Source organism: Thalassophryne amazonica, chromosome 8 (assembly GCF_902500255.1).
Source record: "Thalassophryne amazonica chromosome 8, fThaAma1.1, whole genome shotgun sequence".
Classification (NCBI taxonomy): domain Eukaryota; kingdom Metazoa; phylum Chordata; class Actinopteri; order Batrachoidiformes; family Batrachoididae; genus Thalassophryne; species Thalassophryne amazonica.
Window position 1 is genome coordinate 116,362,301 of NC_047110.1, and position 24,317 is coordinate 116,386,617.

Consider the following 24,317-nt stretch of genomic DNA (forward strand, 5'->3'; position numbering starts at 1 on the left):
AGAAAAACAAATACTGTAAATAAAAAGAGAAATTCATTTGTTTCTTCAATCCCATCCCAAGCGCTGTCTCCTTGTCAAGACATCAGATAAACATCATTAACAGTAACATGATGATGATGATGACAACATACTTCACAGCCCAGCAGATACATCCATTTTCAGTTGCGCAAGCAGTCAAACAAATCTTTTACTTTAAAAAAAATGCAAACACTTTTACTAACTGTCCTTTTTATATTAGATTTTGGGATAGGTATTATCCCGGCTCTATCCAGAGATGGGAGTGGGCATCTTCTTCTGCAGGCCTCCCGTCCTGTGCACCAGCATGGACTCCCAAAATTTCCCGTATAATTTCCTGTGTTGTCAATTGTGTCTGTAGCTTGGCCCAAGCAGAGGGTCACCCCTTTGAGTCTGGTCTGCTTGAGGTTTCTTCCTCAGAGGGAGTTTTTTTTCTTACCACTGTTGCCTGTGTTCTTGCTCTGGGGGTTAGTCAGGTTTGACCTTACTTGTGTGAAGCACCTTGAGGCAACTTTGTTGTGATTTGGCGCTATATAAATGAAATAAATTGAATTAAAAATTATAATTGATTTTTTTTTTTTCTTTTTCATACAGAAGATACAGTTGTACAAAAGTTTGGGGCCCCCTGATGTTTTCCATGATTTTTCTTTATAAATCATTGGTTGTCTGGATCACAAATTTCAGTTAAATATATCATATAGCAGACAAACACAGTGATATTTGAGAAGTGAAATGAAGTTTATAGGATTTACAGAAAGTGTGCAATAATTCTTTAAACAAAATTAGGCAAATTACCTTAAACTCTCAGACGCGATCACAAAAGGTTTTCTCGAAAAAGGTCAGTGGCGAACAGTTAATGATTTGGATGTGAAAAAAAATCAGATTGATTGATTTTTGCTTTAATCCTCAGAGTGTTTGTTTGTTTGTTGACCTGTTTGCGTGTCATTTGTCCTCCCGGGTGTGTTCCTCTGTCAGCTGAAGCTGCAGCAGTCTGTCCTGGAGGTCCAGCTGACTCCATTCAACATCTTGTTGAGAGCCGTACTCAGTCAGATGCAGGAGAAGGACCAGTACAACGTCTTTGCTCAACCCGTCAACACCAAGGAGGTCAGAGCCTTCCCACAAACACTCAGCTAACAGTCAGAACCAGAACTACAGAGAAAGAACTGAATGGAATGTCTCGCATCATTGAGAAGCTGGATGTCGAGCAACATCCTACTTTTAAACTCTGATAAGACTGAAATGATGGTTCTTGGTCCAGTGAGACATCGGCATCAATTTGACCAATTAACGTTTAGCCTAGGCTCATGTGCAGTGGTCTGATAACCGATAATTATCAAAGCTAATGTTTTGGTTAGCGGATTAGCTTTTCAGATAACTTTTAAAACCATCACGGGACCAATTATTTTCTTTTTTTCCCCACATTTATTTATAACTTTTTCATCTTTACAGAACATACAAAACAGAGCGACAACCAACAACAGAAAACAGCTCTTATTAAATTAACCGTATCACTTCACCCAAACAAAGATATTGAGATACACACAGACACCCAAAAACAAAAAGAATACACCAAATCAGATCAAGAGAGACAATATATTATAAATATCTACAGATATTCTACGTTCGTACCTCCTCCCTTCAAATGTGAGCAGCCCTGATCATGGTACACATGCGGAAACAAAAAGATCCACAGAAAAAAGAGAGGGAAAAAAAAAGGGAAAATAAAGAATATTGATAAATTATATGGAGTGCTGCATTACATTACACAAGAGTTCACTGGTATATCATACGACAACAAGAAAAACTTTGTTTTACGGGTTAGCTATATCTTTAAATGCTCCAAGACTGGTTTCCATACATTATAAAACTTTTCAGGACAACCTGATACATCATATCTCATTCTTTCTATGTGCAACACTCCTATTAAGTCTCTGAGCCAAGATTCAAACTGAGGCGGTGTGTCAGATTTCCATAATTTTAAAATACATCTTTTAGCTATGACCATGCCATAGGTGACCACTGACGTCACATTGTGACCCAATGACTGGAGAGTATCAGAGAAACCAAGAAGAGCAGTTTCGGGGTCAGGAACAATATTTTTTTTGAGTGCACAGGAGTACCAATTAAATATTGAGCACCAGAAACCTTGGATCTTTGGACAAAGCCAAAATTGGTGTGCCAGTGTGCCATCAGTGGTCTTACATCTGTCACATTGAGGAGAAGTTTGTGGGAAGATTTTATTCAACTTAACTTTTGAATAGTGTAACCTGTGAACTACTTTATACTGTATTACCTGACGTCTAGAATTAATAGAGCAGTGATGGATTTCCCTCAAGGCCTTTTTTCAATTATCATCCTTGATTCCAATATTGAGATCTTCTTCCCATTTTTGTTTAATTAACATGGTAGGACAAGCAAAATTACTCTGCAGAAAGTACCTAAAAAAATGACTTTTTGGTAAATTGTATTTGGCTTGTAATTGTTCAAATGAACAAAATTTTTTATTAATATACAAGTCCTTAATTGATACTATGCCTCTACAACTCCATTCCTTGAAAACAGCATCTGTAAATGAGGGGGAGAATGCATGGTTATGCCATATTGGAGCATGTATAGACGTGTTAGGAAGTTTACAAAATTTTTGGATCTGTGACCAAATTTTGTGATATAATAAAATGTTCTACCTTATGAGATGATTTTGGTCTAGGCGTTGAGAACAGAATTGCCGGAAGAGATGTTTTAGGAACTAAATTATGTTCAATGGATAACCACGAGGGAATATTATCCGATGGCTCTAAATCATGATTCATCTGCCAGTATACTATCACTCTCATATTAGCGGCCCAATAATAATGTTGGAAGCATGGTAGGCCTAAACCCCCGCATTCCTTGGGTTGATGGAGATGTTGTTTTGATATTCTATGTTGTTTGTATCCCCAAGTAAAAGGCATAATGACAGAGTCAATTAGTTTAAAATAAGATTTTGGAATATATACTGGGATGTTGTGAAATAAATAAAGGAATCTTGGCAAGGAGACCATTTTGATTGTATTTATCCGACCAGTCAGTGACAAAGGTAATGTTCTCCATTTTTCTATGTTCTCTTTTAAGGAACTTAGTCTTTCATCAAAATTACATTTGAAGAGAGAGTTTGGATTTTTTGTAACAATAATTCCTAAATATTTAACAGAGTCTGATATTTTAAATGGAGTGGAAGCCACAAATAAAGGATCCAAGTCTGCTCTAAGTATCATGAGTTCACTTTTCTGCCAATTTATGGTATACCCAGACACTGCTCCAAAACTATTTATTAAGTCTAATAATTTGGGTATAGAATGCTCAGGATCTGATATGAAAATAGCTATGTCGTCAGCATAGAGCGATATTTTATGATCAATTCCACCGATTGTTATGGGTCTGATGTCTAAGTTTTCTCTGATGCTGATGGCCAGGGGCTCAATGGCCAAAGCAAATAATAAGGGTGAAAGTGGTCACCCCTGATGCGTACCTCTTTCCAATAAAAACACTTTTGATCCATCTTGATTAGTGACAACTGACGCAGCGGGGTGTAGATAATAGGGGTGTCGGAAAAAATCGATTCATGTCTGAATCGCGATTCTTATTTATTATGATTCTAAATCGAGCCAAAATGTCCAAGAATCGATTTTTAAAAAGCATTTTATTAAACATTTCCTTGCTTACTCGCTGCGTGTACTGTTTGTCAGGCAACAGCTTCCGTACTACAGCGTCTCCGCGAGGGGCGGGGGTCCGGCGTGCTTCAAACATTCGTGAGCTGAAGCTTAGCATGGCGGATGAAGCACTAATTCAGCCAGCACCGTCTTTGCTGAAGGCAAATGTTTGGGCGCATTTTGGATTTTATTATTTGCTGCGTAAGAAGGAGCTTGACATGACTTATGCAGTGTGTAAAATCTGCAAAATGAAAGTTAAGTACTTCGGAAACACTTCAAATCCGCAAGCCCACATGCTACGTCATCACCCGGAGCTAAAAGAAGCGGAGCAGCGGTATCTGCCGACTACTGACCAGCGCTTCGCTAAACTGCCAGTCAACTCCGAACGAGCAAAGCAGATAAGTAAATTTACATCTAGAATCACTTGATTAACCTTGTAAAGCTGCATTTTCTTAAACATAAACATTTTTTAAGTAATATAACTATTTCTCAGAGCTCTTTGAATCGAAAATCGATTCTGAATCGAATCGTTACCCCAAGAATCGGAATCAAATTGAATCGTGAGTTGTTTTACGATTCACATCCCTAGTAGATAAGCTAATTGAACCCCGGAAACAAAAGATTCCCCCAGCCCGAATCTCTCAAGTACCCTGAACAGATATCCCGCTCCACCTGATAAAATGCCTTTTCCGCATCCAAATATAAAATTGCTTGTTTTGATTTGGGTGGGTACTTAAAATATGTAATATTTAAAACCCTTCTAGTGTTAAAAAAAAATGAGTATCTATTAGGGATGAACACGGTTTGGTCCTTGTGTACAAGGGATTCTATACATAAATTTAATCTACTAGCAAGTATTTTAGTGAAAATGTTACAGTCCAGGTTGAACATTGATATCGGACGGTAAGAGGCTGGGTTAGTCTCATCTCTATCAGGCTTGAGTATAAGGGCAATGTTTGCATTATATAAAGTAGGAGGAAGTGCCCTTGTCTCCACAGAGTGAGAGAACATTCTAAGCAGGAGTGGTGATATCTGTCCAGTAAATGTTTTATAAAATTCTGCCCCAAACTCGTCGGGTCCGGGTGCCTTTGCTGTAGAGAATGATTTTATGGAGTCAGAAACCTCCCTTACGGTCAGTGGTTGGTTTAAAGCCTCACGCGAAGCGTCATCCAGTTTTGGAATGGGAACATCCTTAAGCCAGGATTCCGCATTCCCCCGTGATTTTGATCTATACAGCTCCTTGTAAAAATCTGCAAAACATTTATTTATTGACTTTGGAAGTGTGATATTATCTCCCTTAGTCGATTTAATCCTATGTATTGCTCTACTATTTTGTTGGCCTCGAAGTTGACGAGCTAATAGAGCAGGGGTAGGCAACCTGTTCCAGAAAGAGCCATGAGGGTGCAGGTTTTCTTTGCAGCCACTGACTCCACCAGGTGATTTTACTGATTAATATCACTTTGAGCAGATGGAATCAGTTAATCAGTGAAATCACCTGGTGGAGTCAGTGGCTGCAAAGAAAACCTGCACCCTCATGGCTCTTTCTGGAACAGGTTGCCTACCCCTGTAATAGAGTGTGAGGCTTGTCACCAAGCTCAAAATAGCGCACCCGTAAACGAGACATCTGGTCACTTACTTGTCTTGTTAAAATTGTGTTATATTCATATTTAAGATTAAGGATTTCTTGTAAGGTAAGATTATTATTTTGTCTATAAAGTATTTCCAATGCTGATATTTTTTCATCAATTTCCCTCATTCGTGAGTTTCTCATTTTCCTTTGCGAGCCCTCATATGAAATTATATATCCCCTCAAAACCACCTTAAAGGTCTCCCATAGAATAGAATCTGATGTGTCCAGAGTATCATTAGTGAGCAAAAATTCATCAATTTTACCTGACAGATATTTACAAAAATATGCATCATTGAGTAAATATGGTTGTAACCTCCATGTTGAGCCTCGTTCCGGTATATTAAAATCAAAAGCAATGCTAGTAGGTGCGTGGTCTGAGATCAAAATGTTTTGATATTTGCTGTCAATAACATTCGGTAAGAGTTTAGAATCAAGTAAAAACAGGTCGATGCGGGAGTAAGAATTATGTAATTTAGAAAAAAAAGGAGTAGTCCCGGTCTGTGGGGCGTTGTAAGTGCCAGATGTCCACTAAGTTAGTTGAAGAGATCAAACTCTTTAAGGCTATTGAAGCGTTTGATGGTGTGGATTGTTTTCTGGAGGATCGGTCTAAGTGCCAGTCAAGAACCACATTGTAATCCCCTGCCATTATCAGATTAGTATTTGCAAAGTCAAGAATTTTGTTAAAGATTCTCAGAAAAAAAGATTCTCAGAAAAAAACTCGCATCATCCACGTTTGGGCCGTAAATGTTCACTAAAGTAACATGCATGGAGTAAAGTCTACCGATTACAATCAAAAATCTACCATTAACATCACTAATTGTACTAATATGTTCAAAAGGAATGTTTTTCTTTATTATAATAGCTACTCCTCGTGCCTTACTTGAAAAAGTTGACTGAAATATTTGTCCTGCCCAGCTGCATCTTAAACGTGCTGATCACATGGTCTGATATGGGTTTCCTGTAGAAAGGAAACATCAGAACGCAGAGATTTTAAGTGTGCAAAAACCTTAGCCCTCTTAATATGATTACCCAAGCCTTTCACATTCCAGCTGACCATATTAACCCCTCTGTCCTTATTATTAACCGTTGTCATCAAATACTGTGGTAATTATTCTCTGATAAGTGAACCAGTTTAGTGCTCCATACACGAAATAAACAGAAAAACAGAAAATACACAGACCCCTTCCCTCCCCCCTGCCCCACTGCCCCAAACAAAGCAGGGCAAAAAACCCCAACCTAACATCTGTCTAAGGGGGTACTTCTAACAGTGGAACCTACTAAGCTGTTAAAACACAAAAACAACCACTTCCTTAAGTGTACCCCTCCCAAAAACGTATCATTTAAATTAAAACACCTTATTTAACTTAAACTTATTTTAAGGCGGTACAACATAAATTAAAACTGTAAAAGAAGTTCATCCTGTCATACTTAAATTCAAAACATACCTTGTATAAATGAAATGTTAAATTACCTCAAATGTCCATTCAGTTTAGCCATAAAAGTGCTAAGTGTGCGAGGACCAGATGGGGGCTGAACCAGACCAACAGTGTCCCATACCAAAGTTCTCTTCAATGTTGTTCACCAGTCACCAGGCCGTCCACGAAACTCTTTGCCTCCTCCGGTGTGTTGAGGAGCACACGAGAAACACATCTAGTCACTCGTGTGTACCCAAAACCCTCATGGGACCAATTATTTTCTGATAAATTTAGTTCCAGTAACTTTCAGTCCGATAACTTTTTTTTTTTTCTTTTTTCTGGTAAAGTGAGCAAAGTCAAAAAACATTTGTAAACACTAAAATCAAACATTTTAATCCCTGTCGTGTGTAGATCATTGTCGCTTGCTGATGACATCATCATTAAGCGCAAAACGTGATTGACCGGTCGACGCAGGGAGCATTGTGGGTAATGTAGTCCAGCTTCACTTTGGGCACTACAGTGTTATCACCTGCTCGACACAAAAACAAGATAGACTAATTTTGACATTATTTTATTTCTTTGTGGCACGGGATAATTTAATTGCCAAGACTCTTTTACTCTGCCAATCAATGCATTAATGGATGTATTTAATTTGTTTAAGTCGCAGGGTTGAAAGCGTGTGGAAAACAGCAGCAGCCAGCAGCTTTTAGTTCGTAAATGATGGTGTATCTAATACCGAGATAAACTGAAGATGAAAGATGATGATGACAGTGTTTGAGGTTTTTATTTTTTATTCATTCATTTTTCGTGTGTTCTTTTTGTGTTTGTGATCCTTGAATTTACCCAGCAGCCCCTGCGGCGCTTAAAGAGAAACTGGTTTATCAGAAGCTGACAGTGTAACCTGATGTGGCCGCGCCTGAATCAATACTAAAAAGTTATCAGTTATCGATAGGGGTGTAACGATACACAAAAATCACAGTGTGAATTCACACACACACACACACAGTGTAAATATAAGGTCTTAACCTGTGCATTTTAGTGAGGAAAAGTCGCTTAGCGGAACGGAGCCTTCTCCCCTGTCTTTCTCTGTCTTGGCGCAACAAGTCAAAAAAGTCACAGCGCCTCAATAGTGTTTCATTTACCACAGTCTCCATGCGAACCTGGCTGCACATGCGATGACATCTCAAGAAAAAGTTATGAAATGAATCAGTTCTCTGTGTGGAGCAGGAACATATTAGAACGTGGAGACCTGCGGCGTATGTATGTACAATTTCTTTTTTCTTTTCAAAGTTGGTGGGTGCGGCTAATATTCAGGTGTGCTCTATAGTCCAGAAATTACGGTAAACACACAATGCAAACTCACCTGTGCACAGCCCTGTACTGAACTGAACGTCCCGTACCGAAACGGTTCAGTACAAATACATGTATCATTACACCCTTAGTTATTTGTAATAAAGATAGATTTTTGAGCAGTTTATCGGTTTAGCGTCATAAAATAACTTTTCAGTTATCTGATTAATGGTTATCAAAGCTAACTTTGTGGGTAGCTGTGCACACCACTGCTTTTGTGTCATACATCACACTGACAAAGTGAGGAACCTTGGGGTAATTTTTGATCCTACATTGTCCTTTGACCTCCAGTTGGTTCAAAATGCTGCCGCCAGACTTTTGACAGGAAGCAGAAAGTTTGACCACATTACACCCATTTTGGCGTCTCTTCACTGGCTTCCTGTCCCAGTGAGATCAGATTTTAAGGTTCTGCTACTAGTCTATAAAATTGTTCATGGGCTGGCACCTCCCTACCTAGCTGATCTAATAAGTGAAGTGCACATCTCAGGCCATGCGGTGCATTATGGGTACGCTAAATTTTTCAGCTACCAATCCACATGTTATGGCGGATGAAAGCAGCAAGGAGTGCTGTGATTTGGATCATTTCAGCCGCTGGAAAGTTGGCGATTTAAAATGTTTTTGTCAGCTCCGCGGATTACCTGTTACAACCAGGACTACGTACGGCAGTGGACAGAAACGGAAAGAAGATCTGGCTGTGCTTGCGTGTGTTGCATCGGTACAGAAACTACCGTTGGTGCCGACGAAGGAGAGCTGCTGTCGAAAATGACCAGTCCTTGTTGATAGTTGGAGACAAACAAATTTCTGACCCCTTGAAGGCAACTGACGGATGGTTAGCCGAAGTCCAGAGTCTGAAACTGTGGATTTTGCAGAATATTTGCTAAGCAGGGATGAGAAATCGTTACTCCACCAGCTTCATAATGACTGCAAGGAAGGTGGGTCTCACATATAACCTCTTTGGTCTCACGTTTGTTTTGATAAGTTGACATACAACCCCTGGCAAAAATTATGGAATCACCGGCCTCGGAGGATGTTCATTCAGTTGTTTAATTTTGTAGAAAAAAAAGCAGATCACAGACATGACACAAAACTAAAGTCATTTCAAATGGCAACTTTCTGGCTTTAAGAAACATTATAAGAAATCAGGAAAAAAAATTGTGGCAGTCAGTAACGGTTACTTTTTTAGACCAAGCAGAGGGAAAAAAATATGGACTCACTCAATTCTGAGGAAAAAATGATGGAATCATGAAAAACAAAAGAACGCTCCAACACATCACTAGTATTTTGTTGCACCACCTCTGGCTTTTATAACAGCTTGCAGTCTCTGAGGCATGGACTTAATGAGTGACAAACAGTACTCTTCATCAATCTGGCTCCAACTTTCTCTGATTGCTGTTGCCAGATCAGCTTTGCAGGTTGGAGCCTTGTCATGGACCATTTTCTTCAACTTCCACCAAAGATTTTCAATTGGATTAAGATCCGGACTATTTGCAGGCCATGACATTGACCCTATGTGTCTTTTTGCAAGGAATGTTTTCACAGTTTTTGCTCTATGGCAAGATGCATTATCATCTTGAAAAATGATTTCATCATCCCCAAACATCCTTTCAATTGATGGGATAAGAAAAGTGTCCAAAATATCAACATAAACTTGTGCATTTATTGATGATGTAATGACAGCCATCTCCCCAGTGCCTTTACCTGACATGCAGCCCCATATCATCAATGACTGTGGAAATTTACATGTTCTCTTCAGGCAGTCATCTTTATAAATCTCATTGGAACGGCACCAAACAAAAGTTCCAGCATCATCACCTTGCCCAATGCAGATTCGAGATTCATCACTGAATATGACTTTCATCCAGTCATCCACAGTCCACGATTGCTTTTCCTTAGCCCATTGTAACCTTGTTTTTTCTGTTTAGGTGTTAATGATGCCTTTTGTTTAGCTTTTCTGTATGTAAATCTCATTTCCTTTAGGCGGTTTCTTACAGTTCGGTCACAGACGTTGACTCCAGTTTCCTCCCATTCGTTCCTCATTTGTTTTGTTGTGCATTTTTCGATTTTTGAGCCATATTGCTTTAAGTTTTCTGTCTTGACGCTTTGATATCTTCCTTGGTCTACCAGTATGTTTGCCTTTAACAACCTTCCCATGTTGTTTGTATTTGGTCCAGAGTTTAGACACAGCTGACTGAACAACCAACATCTTTTTCAACATTGCGTGATGATTTACCCTCTTTTAACAGTTTGATAATCCTCTCCTTTGTTTCAATTGACATCTCTCGTGTTGGAGCCATGATTCATGTCAGTCCACTTGTTGCAACAGCTCTCCAAGGTGTGATCACTCCTTTTTAGATGCAGACTAACAAGCAGATCTGATTTGATGCAGGTGTTAGTTTTGGGGATGAAAATTTACAGGGTGATTCCATAATTTATTCCTCAGAATTGAGTGAGTCCATATTTTTTCCCTCTGCTTGGTCTAAAAAAGTAACCATTACTGACTGCCACAATTTTTTTTTTCCTGATTTCTTATAGTGTTTCTTAAAGCCAGAAAGTTGCCATTTGAAATGACTTTAGTTTTGTGTCATGTCTGTGATCTTCTTTTTTTCTACAAAATTAAACAACTGAATGAACATCCTCCGAGGCCGGTGATTCCATATTTTTTGCCAGGGGTTGTACAATGATATGTGCATGCATGCAGTTTGTTTATAGAACATGTCAGTTTTACAGTATTACACGTCACGTCATTCATGGCGCGACATTACAGTCATAAGCCGATGCACAAAAACGGCGTCATCAGCCACATTATAATTCAGCACAGTTTCAGCATATTGAGAAAATAAATGTGTGCAAGAAACTTACAATTTTAGTTCGTCTTTTACGTCCGTCTAGATCTTTCTTTTCTGTGAGGAAATTGTGTAGAATGAACGGAGGTTTACAACCACATTTCTTCTTCTTTCCGTCTTTGTGTGGACTCGGTGGAGCTTTTCAATCATGTGTTTTCACCCAAATTTCAAGCCTATAAATTCCGTTCGAGCATTTGAAAATGGCACAATGCGCCCCTGTCATTATTGTATGCATCACTTAAAGCCTTTGAAACAATCCCTGTAAGCCTTAAATTTTACAGTCCGCTAATGCTACTGTAGAAGAAATTCAGTGAGAGTGGTGTGAGTTTGGTAGCTGGGATTTTTGCCCCCGTTTGACCCACGCATGCACAGATGCGTTGCGCACTTCGCTTATTAAAACTTGCGTACCAGCCCGGGCTTTGCGTTCTCAGGGTGCAGGACTACTTTGTGTCCCTAGGGTGAATAAGAAGTCTGTGGGTCACAGAGCTTTCTCTTATCGTGCCCCTGTTCTGTGGAATGATCTCCCTGCGTCAATAAAACAGTCAGATTCTGTGGAGACTTTCAAGTCCAGACTTAAGACGCACTTATTTTCCCTTTCATATGGCTAGCATACTGGCATAGTATGTTACTATGCTTTTTACTCTTTAAAATTAATTTTATTAGTAATTGGAGTGTGCCGCGGCCTCAACTTCACCTAAATTCTTGGTCTTTTAGTGAAGCTTAGGGCTAGTGGCCGGTGATCACCTTAGTATTTCTTCTGTTTTTCTTGTTGTTTAATGCTGACAAATTATGGATGGGTGGATGAGATTTATTGTCATTGTCATTACAAGTGCAACAACATTACATCCACACTCAAATTACCACAGACAAGATACAGTAATTAATCCACAATTATTACTTGTTTACCTTAATAATGGCACACATCAGAATTAAGACAACACATATACATTTGACATTGTTTATGTGCACTAAACTCGGAACAGTCTGTTTTCCAAATTGAGGTGATGTGAGTGTGGGGGAGCCGCAGCAACATGTCGCCGCACTGCTGCCAGCTTGGGGGGAACGGGGACCTACAGCAGCTAAAACTGCACAGCCCCGGAGGGGGAAAGGAGTGGCGTGAGCGGGGGCCCGGATGGGGTGTGGGATGAGGACAGGAGGGAGGTAGAGGGGAGGTGGGAGCATGCTTTCAGTCTCTGACCATGTGAGTCAGTTTCTGTTCGTGTGTACAGGAGTTGGAGAAGATAAGAAGGCAGTCGAATGTTCACCAAGGCCGTAGAAATTCTTCTGGAGGAAAACAACGGGGCATTTTGTCCTTCAGAGGCTGATAAGCCTGCCGTGTTTATGATTGAGCAGTGAAAAACACCTTTACGGCTTCACATGAACAACCAGATCCAATTATGAATATTCCCTGGTCTCCGACATCGTCTTTTTCAGGGTGTGCATTAGCTCTGAGATATTATTCATTTTGCATCTGAGTTCAAGGGTTAGCGCAGTCTGAGAATGTATCCCCTTGCCCAACTCTACTGTATTTCTTGTCTTTCTGATGCCTGATTCTGTTTTTTTCTCTCTGTTTGAGATCCATCCAGAGATGGGAGTTGTATTTGTGCTGGAGACCCTCCTGTCCTGTGCACCAGCAGTATTTCCTGTATATTTGTTTTGTGAACTGTTCTGTAATTTCTGTCTATATCATCACCTCTTTGAGTCTGGTCTGCTTGAGGTTTCTTCCTCAGAGGGAGTTTTTTCTTACCACTGTTGCTCTGGGGGTTAGTAAGGTTAGACCTTACTTGTGTGAAGCACCTTGAGGCAACTCTGTTGTGATTTGGCGCTATATAACTGAAAATAAATTCAAAAATTACATTGACTTGAAAATTGGAATTTTTCCCACATCCACACACAGGTTAGATGCACTGGAAACTTTAAACTGTCTGTAGAGGTGACTGTGTTTGTCTGTATGTGACCCTGAGACAGACTGGTGTTCTGTCCGGGGTGAACCCGCCTCACGCCCTGTGACCCTTAATTGGAGTAAGTGGTTGAAGATGAATGAGTGATGAGTAATTCTTTCACCAAACCATCAAATCCAGGCTTGCATCTTAGATGTACCTTCTGGCAAATTGGAGCTGAACCTTCAGGTCTCCTTTTTAAGAAAGTCCTCTACACCACTTCATCATGAAGCTGTATAACTGGAGATACAAAATATCCTCTTATAAAATCAACAATACCGATGATAATAATAATATTAAAGCAAACAGAGCTCTGGTATCAGAACAGTATCTGTATCGGCAGATATCTAAATTCATGTATCAGGATCAGAGTGGAAGTGAAAACATGCGGATGGGTGCATCCCTTGTTAGAAAGGTGTCGTGTGTTTGATTTTGTGCAGCAGAGCACTGACTGACCCTCACAGTTTGTGGCTCACAGAAGATAACATTTTTACTGTTTTACTTCATGGTGACATGTGGCAGCAGATCATTTGCATCTCATCCAGGTTTGGAGTGAGTTTGTAACCTGTGATCACAGATCTGTTCAGGGAAGAGACAGATGTTGTCTCCATGTGCTGTAGGACATTTCTGGGGTCAGTTCAGTCTAGAAGAAACTCTATAAAAACAAAAATTAAATGTTTTATGTCACATTTGTCAAAATGAGTTGGAAAATATCGGTTAAAATCCAGCGTTGTGTGACGTGGTTGATGTCCGCTTCTGACAGACGCGCCCAAGCTCCAGTTGGAACAATTGCTTTATTCTAATTAGAACAAGAACAGACGTGCAATATTTGTTTTTAACTATTTTTAATTTTTAGGTATATTTATTACTGTTTTTAAGCTATTTAAGTGTTTTTATTAAGTTGGGTATTTTTAATGTTAATTGATGTTTTAGAGTGCAGTATGGGACATGTGCAGCATGGGACAATGACAATGTGGGATCAGTGCAATACGAGTTATGTTTGTCTCCGAGTTTGCCTCCCCCAATCTCCTGATGTTTTTTAATATTTATTGACGTATGTGTGAGGGGTGGTTATTGTTTTTGAGAATGCACAAGCAAATTTCGTTGTGCTGATTGCTGTGCAATGACAATAAAGGTGATTCTGATTCTGATTCTTGGTTGTGAGGGTGAGACAGCAGCTGTGTCAGTCCTGGGACATGGACTCACCTCACATTGATTGCAGTCATGTTTTGACCATCCTATGCAGGTTCCAGACTACCTGGACCATATTAAGAACCCCATGGACTTCTCCACCATGAGGAAACGCATCGACGCTCACGGCTACAGGAGCCTGGAGGAGTTTGAAGATGACTTCAACCTCATCATCTCCAACTGCATGATGTACAATGCCAAGGAGACCTTCTTCTACAAGGTGGCCGTGCGTATGCAGGATCACGGAGGCACCATCCTCCGGAGGGCCCGCAGGGAGGCCGAGCGGATCGGCTTCGACTTCTGCGCTGGAATCCACCTCAGTGAGGCCCCAAAGATCGAGGCGCCACCGCCATTCTCCTGGGAGGACGGTAAGTCTGCTCACAAGAAACGTGATGGAAGACGCATTTTAGTGTGTTTAAAAGGTTATGGCCTTCATCAGACTGTAAGATGGAGCTCTGCTGGTCCCAGTGAAGGATGAAAGGCGGCTAAACCTAAAGTGGTTACCTGTTTGAACGGGTTTATTTTTTACAAAATAAAAACTGCTGGATGAGGAGGAGACATTGTCACCGGCCAACTTTGTAATATCCAAAAACAGGTGGAGGACCTGGGCGTAGAACATGACCGTCTGAATTTGGACATTTAACTTGACTTCACTTTGACAAAAACAGACTTTGAGTTCCAGAGACGCCTGGGAAGATCTTATGGAATCATGAGGTCAAAGGTCAGAGGTGTTTGGTGATGCTGATGTCTTTGCAGGAGAATGAAGGTCCATGTCTTTAGGATCCTGGTGCTTCCTGTCTTACTGTCTGGTTATCAGACTTGAACTCTAACCAGTGACCTAAGGTGAGGACTGGATGTCTTTGGTCCCAGGTCTCTGTGGAGGATCTTTGGGTCCTGCTGGAATGACTTTGTTTCCAGTGAACGGTTACATAAGCCACATGGTTCACATGGCAAGATTTTCAAATTGGCTGTAGGTTTCCAGTACCTGAGAGACCACACATATGGAGATAAAAAGTCATAGAACTAACAGTTTTGGTCATACAGTGTGCAGCCACACGGGAAGGACAACACACCAGCACATTTCAAATCAAATCAATTTTATTTATGTAGCGCCAAACCACAACAAACAGTTGCCCCAAGGCGCTTTATATTGTAAGGCAAAGCCATACAATAATTACAGAAAAACCCCAACGGTCAAAACGACCCCCTGTGAGCAAGCACTTGGCGACAGTGGGAAGGAAAAACTCCCTTTTAACAGGAAGAAACCTCCAGCAGAACCAGGCTCAGGGAGTGGCAGTCTTCTGCTGAGAGTGGTTGGGGCTGAGGGGAGAGAATCAGGAAAAAGACATGCTGTGGAAGAGAGCAGAGATCAATCACTAATGATTAAATGCAGAGTGGTGCATACAGAGCAAAAAGAGAAAGAAACACTCAGTGCATCATGGGAACCCCCCAGCAGTCTAAGTCTATAGCAGCATAACTAAGGGATGGTTCAGGGTCACCTGATCCAGCCCTAACTATAAGCTTTAGTAAAAAGGAAAGTTTTAAGCCTAATCTTAAAAGTAGAGAGGGTGTCTGTCTCCCTGATCCGAATTGGAAGCTGGTTCCACAGGAGAGGAGCCTGAAAGCTGAAGGCTCTGCCTCCCATTCTACTCTTACAAACCCTAGGAACTACAAGTAAGCCTGCAGTCTGAGAGCAAAGCGCTCTTTTGGGGTGATATGGTACTAAGAGGTCCCTAAGATAAGATGGGACCTGATTATTCAAAACCTTATAAGTAAGAAGAAGAATTTTAAATCCTATTCTGGAATTAACAGGAAGCCAATGAAGAGAGGCCAATATGGGTGAGATATGCTCTCTCCTTCTAGTCCCTGTCAGTACTCTAGCTGCAGCATTTTGAATTAACTGAAGGCTTTTCAGGGAACTTTTAGGACAACCTGATAATAATAAATTACAATAGTCCAGCCTAGAGGAAATAAATGCATGAATTAGTTTTTCAGCATCACTCTGAGACAAGACCTTTCTAATTTTAGAGATATTGCGCAAATGCAAAAAAGCAGTCCTACATATTTGTTTAATATGCGCTTTGAATGACATATCCTGATCAAAAATGACTCCAAGATTTCTCACAGTATTACTAGAGGTCAGGGTAATGCCATCCAGAGTAAGGATCTGGTTAGACACCATGTTTCTAAGATTTGTGGGGCCAAGTACAATAACTTCAGTTTTATCTGAATTTAAAAGCAGAAAATTAGAGGTCATCCATGTCTTTATGTCTGTAAGACATTCCTGCGGTTTAACTAATTGGTGTGTGTCCTCTGGCTTCATGGATAGATAAAGCTGGGTATCATCTGCATAACAATGAAAATTTAAATTTACTGCCTAAGGGAAGCATGTATAAAGTGAATAAAATTGGTCCTAGCACAGAACCTTGTGGAACTCCATAATTAACCTTAGTCTGTGAAGAAGACTCCCCATTTACATGAACAAATTGTAATCTATTAGATAAATATGATTCAAACCACCGCAGCGCAGTGCCTTTAATACCTATGGCATGCTCTAATCTCTGTAATAAAATTTTATGGTCAACAGTATCAAAAGCAGCACTGACATCTAACAGGACAAGCACAGAGATGAGTCCACTGTCTGAGGCCATAAGAAGATCATTTGTAACCTTCACTAATGCTGTTTCTGTACTATGATGAATTCTAAAACCTGACTGAAACTCTTCAAATAGACCATTCCTCTGCAGCTGATCAGTTAGCTGTTTTACAACTACCCTTTCAAGAATTTTTGAGAGAAAAGGAAGGTTGGAGATTGGCCTATAATTAGCTAAGATAGCTGGGTCAAGTGATGGCTTTTTAAGTAATGGTTTAATTACTGCCACCTTAAAAGCCTGTGGTACATAGCCAACTAATAAAGATAGATTGATCATATTTAAGATCGAAGCATTAATTAATGGTAGGGCTTCCTTGAGCAGCCTGGTAGGAATGGGGTCTAATAGACATGTTGATGGTTTGGAGGAAGTAACTAATGAAAATAACTCAGAACATTCGGAGGGAAAGAGTCTAACCAAATACCAGCATTACTGAAAGCAGCCAAAGATAACGATATGTCTTTGGAATGGTTATGAGTAATTTTTTCTCTAATAGTTAAAATTTTATTAGCAAAGAAAGTCATGAAGTCATTACTAGTTAAAGTTAAAGGAATACTCGGCTCAATGGAGCTCTGACTCTTTGTCAGCCTGGCTACAGTGCTGAAAAGAAACCTGGGGTTGTTCTTATTTTCTTCAATTAGTGATGAGTAGTAAGATGTCCTAGCTTTACAGAGGGCTTTTTTATAGAACAACAGACTCTTTTTCCAGGCTAAGTGAAGATCTTCTAAATTAGTGAGATGCCATTTCCTCTCCAACTTACGGGTTATCTGCTTTAAGCTGCGAGTTTGTGAGTTATACCACAGAGTCAGGCACTTACAATTTAAGGCTCTCTCTTTCAGAGGAGCTACAGCATCCAAAGTTGTGCTCATTGAGGATGTTAAACTATTGATGAGATAATCTATCTCACTCACAGAGTTTAGGTAGCTACTTTGCACTGTGTTGGTATATGGCATTGGAGAACATAACAAAGAAGGAATCATATCCTTAAACCTAGTTACAGCGCTTTCTGAAAGACTTCTACTGTAATGAAACTTATTCCCCACTGCTGGGTAGTCCATTAAAGTAAGCGTAAATGTTATTAAGAAATTATCACACAGAAGGGGGTTTTCAGGGAATACTGTTAAGTCTTCAATTTCCATACCATAAGTCAAAACAAGATCTAAAGTATGGTTAAAGTGGTGGGTGGATTCATTTATATTTTGAGCGAAGCCAACTGAATCTAATAATAGATTAAATGCAGTGTTGAGGCTGTCATTCTCAGCATCTATGTGGATGTTAAAATCGCCCACTATAATTATCTTATCTGAGCTAAGCACTAAGTCAGACAAAAGGTCTGAAAATTCACAGAGAAACTCACAGTAACAACCAGGTGGACGATAGATAATAACAAATAAAACTGTTTTTTGGGACTTCCAATTTGGATGGACAAGACTAAGAGTCAAGCTTTCAAATGAATTAAAGCTCTGTCTGGGTTTTTGATTAATTAATAAGCTGGAGTGGAAGATTGCTGCTAATCCTCCGCCTCGGCCCGTACTACAAGCATTCTGACAGTTACTGTGACTCGGGGGTGTTGACTCATTTAAACTAACATATTCATCCTGCTGTAACCAGGTTTCTGTAAAGCAGAATAAATCAATATGTTGATCAATTATTATATCATTTACTAACAGGGACTTAGAAGAGAGAGACCTAATGTTTAATAGACCACATTTAACTGTTTTAGTCTGTGGTGCAGTTGAAGGTGCTATATTATTTTTTCTTTTTGAATTTTTATGCTTAAATAGATTTTTGCTGGTTATTGGTGGTCTGGGAGCAGGCACCGTCTCTACGGGGATGGCTGGGGGAGAGAAGCTGCAGAGAGGTGTGTAAGACTACAACTCTGCTTCCTGGTCTCAACACTGGATAGTCACGATTTGGAGGGTTTAATAAAATTGGCCAGATTTCTAGAAATGAGAGCTGCTCCATCCAAAGTGGGATGGATGCCGTCTCTCCTAACAAGACCAGGTTTTCCCCAGAAGCTTTGCCAATTATCTATGAAGCCCACCTCACTTTTTGGACACCACTCAGACAGCCAGCAATTCAAGGAGAACATGCGGCTAAACATGTCACTCCAGGTCTGATTGGGGATGGGCCCAGAGAAAACTACAGAGTCCGACATTGTTTTTGCAAAGTTACACACCGATTCAATGTTATTTCACACATGAACATTCCCAGGTCAGACGGGAAATCTCGCAACACCTCTCGTGATTATACATGACTTCAGAGTAAACAAACATGGTGGATGAGGGAGACACAAAGGACTATTTCTGACAGAGAAAAACAAAGGCTACAAAAAGAAAAAGAAAAGGCGTTCTTTAAACGAGTGGACACAGCGCCACCACCGGACTTTCTGGTAAGTCAGAACAGCCTTTTTGAATTTAGATTTCCCTCCGTATGTCCGTCACCTCGCGTTCTGATTGGCTGCACGTCACATTCAGCAGGCTGCTCGTTTGTGGTCAGAGGGACACAACACACGCTGCGATATCGTGCCAAGACAATCCAACATGTTGAATATCCACGATTTGTGATCAGAGCGCTCCTGACGTCCTTCTGAGCAGATCAGAGCGCTCTGAACACACCACACATGGCAGGAAGATCTGATATTATCTTTAGCGTAATCGTGATTGTCGGGGCGTCCTTAAGATTGTCAGAAGGGGAAGATCGGGTCTGATAGCCTAATTATCTTGACTTGTGAACCAGGCTTTAGAGAGACTCAGATGAGGAGGATCACTGACACTGTGAGGGAACATCAGACACCGCATTTAGTCCATGTGATGAGTTTCTCTGGACATGATCCAGGACACAGGTGTCTCAGTGTGGAGAACCCCAGAGACTGAAGAAGGTCAAAGACACACCCAGGTGTCACCTGGCTGCAGCAGATAGATGTTCTGTTGGATGGGGGGATGGACCAGTTGTCTGACTGGATGGTTGTTATCCAGGACCCAGGTCCTGTTCAGGCAGAGAAATTTCCTTAATTTTCCTGAGGAATCTTGCCCAAGGGATCAGTAAAGTTCTATCTAGGTACCGTGGTGTGGTGGATGTGGTGATGTGTGGCACAAGCTTGTGGTTTGACTTTGGGGGAGGGACCTAGGACTGCTGGGAATAACTGTTGGACAGTTAGCTAACATTGCTACAAGGACATAGTAACATGTCACTGTTACCTTTAGACTGAGATCAGAACAAGTACTCGCTGGTGTTGGAAACATTTATTCAGCTTTAAACTTGGCTCTTGAATGGTGGATTTCCTTCAGCTTTAAATATAATCCAGCTAAAAGACAGGCGTTTTTTTGTGATTGATTTTTGCTGTGGAGGTGATGGCACAGTAAAGGTGTGACTGATGTCTTGCAGTGGACCGCGTGCTGTCTCCGTCCTACCGGCAGCTGCTGCCGCTGGACGAGCAGCTGAAGCAGCTGCTCGAGAAGCTGGACCTCAGCATTGCCATGAAGAACAGTCCATCCCGCACCAAGAGGCTCAAGCTGCTCAAGAAGACCATCATGGAGGTCCGTAGTGAGATCTTCCTCAAGAAGCACCTCCTACCAACACCAGCCTCGACCCCACTCAGCACAGAGCAGGGGGCAGAACCACGAGGCGAAGTCTTGGCAGTGTCCTGCACACAACAGGATGGTAGGTGGCCCTTTCTCACAGAATCCTGAAATCTGAGCAGGCTTCCTGCAGAATAATAGGTTGTTGTCATGATGTCACGTCACAAAAACAGCAAAACACATCTTTAAAGGACACGTACGAGGGCTGTCCATAAAGTATAGGTCCTTTTTATTTTTTTCAAAAACTATATGGATTTCATTCATATGTTTTTACGTCAGACATGCTTGAACCCCCGTGCGCATGCGTGAGTTTTTCCACGCCTGTCGGTGACGTCATTCGCCTGTGAGCACTCCTTGTGGGAGGAGTCGTCCAGCCCCTTGTCGGAATTCCTTTGTCTGAGAAGTTGCTGAGAGACTGGCGCTTTGTTTGATCAAAATTTTTTCTAAACCTGTGAGACACATCGAAGTGGACATGATTCAAAAAATTAAGCTGGTTTTCGGTAAAAATTTTAACAGCTGATGAGAGATTTTGAGGTGATACTGTCGCTTTAAGGACTTCCCACGGTGCGAGACGTCGCGCAACGCTCTCAGGCGCCGTCGTCAGCCTGTTTCAAGCTTAAAACCTCCACATTTCAGGCTCTATTGATCCAGGACGTCGTGAGAGAACAGAGAAGTTTCAGAAGAAGTCGGTTTCAGCATTTTATCCGGATATTCCACTGTTAAAGGAGATTTTTTTAATGAAAGACGTGCGGGCGGATTGCAGCGTCGGCTCCAGGCGCCGCGACGCTCCGCCACAGGAAAAACACCTCTGTTGGAAGCCTTAAGGACAAGTTGGAACATGTCCAGCTGTTAAACAATTTCTCATATACTCACTCCACTGAAAGCCATCAAAAGCCGCCTGGATTTTACAAATGGTTATCAACACGGAGGTGTTTTTCCTGTGCCGCCGCACCGCGTCGGCTGCGTCCCGAAATCTCCATTAACAGTGGAATATCCGGATAAAATGCTGAAACCGACTTCTTCTGAAACTTCTCTGTTCTCTCACGACGTCCTGGATCAATAGAGCCTGAAATGTGGAGGTTTTAAGCTTGAAACAGGCTGACGACGGCGCCTGAGAGCGCTGCGCGACGTCTCGCACCGTGGGAAGTCCTTAAAGCGACAGTATCACCTCAAAATCTCTCATCAGCTGTTAAAAAAACAGCTTAATTTTTCGAACCATGTCCACTTCGATGTGTCTCACAGGTTTAGAAAAAAGTTTGATCAAACAAAGCGCCAGTCTCTCAGCAACTTCTCAGACAAAGGAATTCCGACGAGGGGCTGGACGACTCCTCCCACAAGGAGTGCTCACAGACGAATGACGTCACCGACAGGCGTGGAAAAACTCACGCATGCGCACGAGGGTTCAAGCATGTCTGACGTAAAAACATATGAATGAAATCCATATAGTTTTTGAAAAAAATAAAAAGGACCTATACTTTATGGACAGACCTCGTATACATGAAATTTATGTTCCCAGACAATGCACAAATAAACACACACACAGAGAGAGAGAGAGAGTTACAGATATGTCTGCGTGTGTGTGTGTGTATACCATTAATGCATAAAGGGGCGGTGTGTGACAGAAGAAGTCTGACCACGCCCCCCCTCTTTGAGTCTGAACCAGCTAAGCTAACATATTAAATCATATTTTTGAGGACTGTGTGGTGGTTCTCATCATGGTTTACATTGTTGTGTTCATTAAAAGTTATGATCCGCTTATTTTCTCATTAATCACACATTAAGTGGAGCTAACAGATGAAGCCACCAACAGCTGCTAAAAAGTGCTAACACTGTTTGACTCAACATTAAATAAGAGGAGAGTTAGACTCAACGTTAAATAAGACGAGAGTTTGACTGAGCGTAAATATTACAGCACAGATGTCTTAGATGACCTGTGAGGACGTTTGTCCACAACAACAACAACAAGAAGACAAATGGTTCCAGGCATTTGTAAGAAAACACAGCAAACAAACAGACACAACAACACAAACCGCTATCTGAGACATTGAGCGGACACCGAGCTCGCGATGTGGAGAGAGTGGGAGGAACTCTGGTCAGCTGCTCTCACTCAAAGTGACCACGCCCCTAATTGTGCATAACTTTATGGCTTAAAATATCTTAAACTAAGAAGTTATAAAAACAACTCGCCCCATCCAGTTGTCATGGAGGAAACTTATCTATTGAGAGTTGGATTTTTTTAACATGCGCAGACTGTGTTGGTGACTCGGGTTTTATTCAGTACAAAGAATCAAAAGCAGGCGTGTGCATTTCAAAAGTTAAGTGGTGTTAAGAGGACTTTGCGTGACAGCTGTAATATACTGTGTCTTTAAGCCTGACTGGAGCGTCGAGTGCAGAAGCCTGACAGAATCCTTGAAAAAAACACCATGGTCTGCACCAAGCCCGGGATCAGTCACGTGACTTTCCGTCTTCATTAATCAGTAAAGTAGAGGATGGAGTCATCAGTGGTGATGATGAGCGGTGGTTTTTGTTTGACTGAATCTGGATTCTGTCTGTGATGTCTTTTGTTGTTTCCTTGTGCAGAGAACCTTTTGCCTCCACCAACATTGGAACTGTTGACGCCGTCGCTGCAGCCCGACAAATCACCCGGCCTCTTGGAGCCGCCGGCTCTGAAGCCCATCAAGATCAACAAAGATGAGCCCGCCATGGATCCCCACGCTGATGACCTCACTGCTACCTCAGAGCCCTGGGAGACCCCCAACAGGTCACACCCATTACTTTCCAAGGGTGACCTCGACGTTGTGGCTACCTCAGTGCTGCACACCGAAGCCTCTGGTGCCGCTAACAAACAGGCCAGTGTACTCTTCCGCAAGTCCAAGAGTGCCAGTCCGCAGAAACCAGCTAAGTCCACAGCTGCATCCGTGGTGTCGTCCCCCCTGGGCAACAAAACCTTCCTGTCGGTGGTGATTCCACGCCTAGAGACACTGCTCCTGCCCAAGAAACGCAGCCACAGCAGAGCCAATGGCGAAGAAGGTGATGAGTCGCCCATCAAGCGGCTGGATACAGGTATCGGACCCGAGCAGCGTTCTAGGCGGTACAGCAGCAAGTGTTCAAGATGTTTGCTCCTGTTTGTGACACTCATGTTTCTGTCAGGAATAACGAACGGTTTTGCGGTGGAGGAGGAGGAGGAAAGCTTACCTTCACACCTGCTGGAGCCTCGCCGCCGCTGCGCCTCAGAGTCCAGCATCTCCTCCAGTGGAAGTGTTCTCTGCAGCACAAGGTGAGTTCAGGATCCAGATCATCAGATGGGGTTTCTTACAGTCACTGTGGACCAAAGTCTGAACACACGCTCGGGTCACCGCCCATAACTTCTGTCACTACGGAAACCAAAGTGTTCACCTTTCATTTTACTTTTTTATCGTTTTATGATGTCAGATGAAACTGCTGAGAGAGTCATTTTAAGCAAAATGATAAATTCAGTAAAACCTAAACTGTTGCAGATTGTGTGAATGTGCTGAACCTTCAACATGTCCAGAAATGGCTTCCTGCTTTGTAAGATAAGACTTTATCGATCTCTCTTAAAAAAACACACAAGATGAGTGCGAGTAGAAAAAAATGCATCAAACAGCGTGTGCAAGGATAAGCAATAATAATAATACTTGTAACAGTACAATAACATACGAAAATGAGGTAGAAATAGAATATACATACATAGAGAGAGAGAGAGAGAATGAGAGAGAGAGACAGAGAGAGAGAGATATTGCACGTGATTTGTGGACATATTATTGCATGTGGTTATTTCACAGTGTTATTGTACAGTCTGACAGCAGCAGGGAGGAACGACCTGCGGTATCGTTCCTTCTTGCACTGAGGGTGCCTCAGTCTGTCACTGAATGAGCTGCTCAGCTCCACTGCAGTCCGGTGCAGAGGGTGAGAGGAGTTGTCCATGATGGATTTGAACTTGGTTAACACCCTCCTCTCAGCCACCTCCTCCAGAGAGTCCAGAGGACAGCCC

At 41.6% G+C, this 24,317-nt stretch overlaps 1 protein-coding gene across 4 annotated transcripts in view; it reads left to right on the forward strand.

Moving 5' to 3' along the window:
* The window catches only part of LOC117516384 (bromodomain-containing protein 1-like), a 53,533-nt gene that overhangs the window by 12,876 nt on the left and 16,340 nt on the right, over window positions 1-24,317 (forward strand). For all 4 annotated transcript variants that reach the window (XR_004562380.1, XM_034177357.1, XM_034177358.1 and 1 more), the window contains exons 5-9: window positions 991-1,119; window positions 14,129-14,441; window positions 20,112-20,387; window positions 22,886-23,368; window positions 23,456-23,582. Coding sequence is in view for 3 of the 4 variants with exons in the window: in XM_034177357.1 (XP_034033248.1) it covers window positions 991-1,119; window positions 14,129-14,441; window positions 20,112-20,387; window positions 22,886-23,368; window positions 23,456-23,582 (1,328 nt within the window). In the remaining variant the exon portion in view is untranslated. The remainder of the gene's footprint in view (window positions 1-990; window positions 1,120-14,128; window positions 14,442-20,111; window positions 20,388-22,885; window positions 23,369-23,455; window positions 23,583-24,317) is intronic.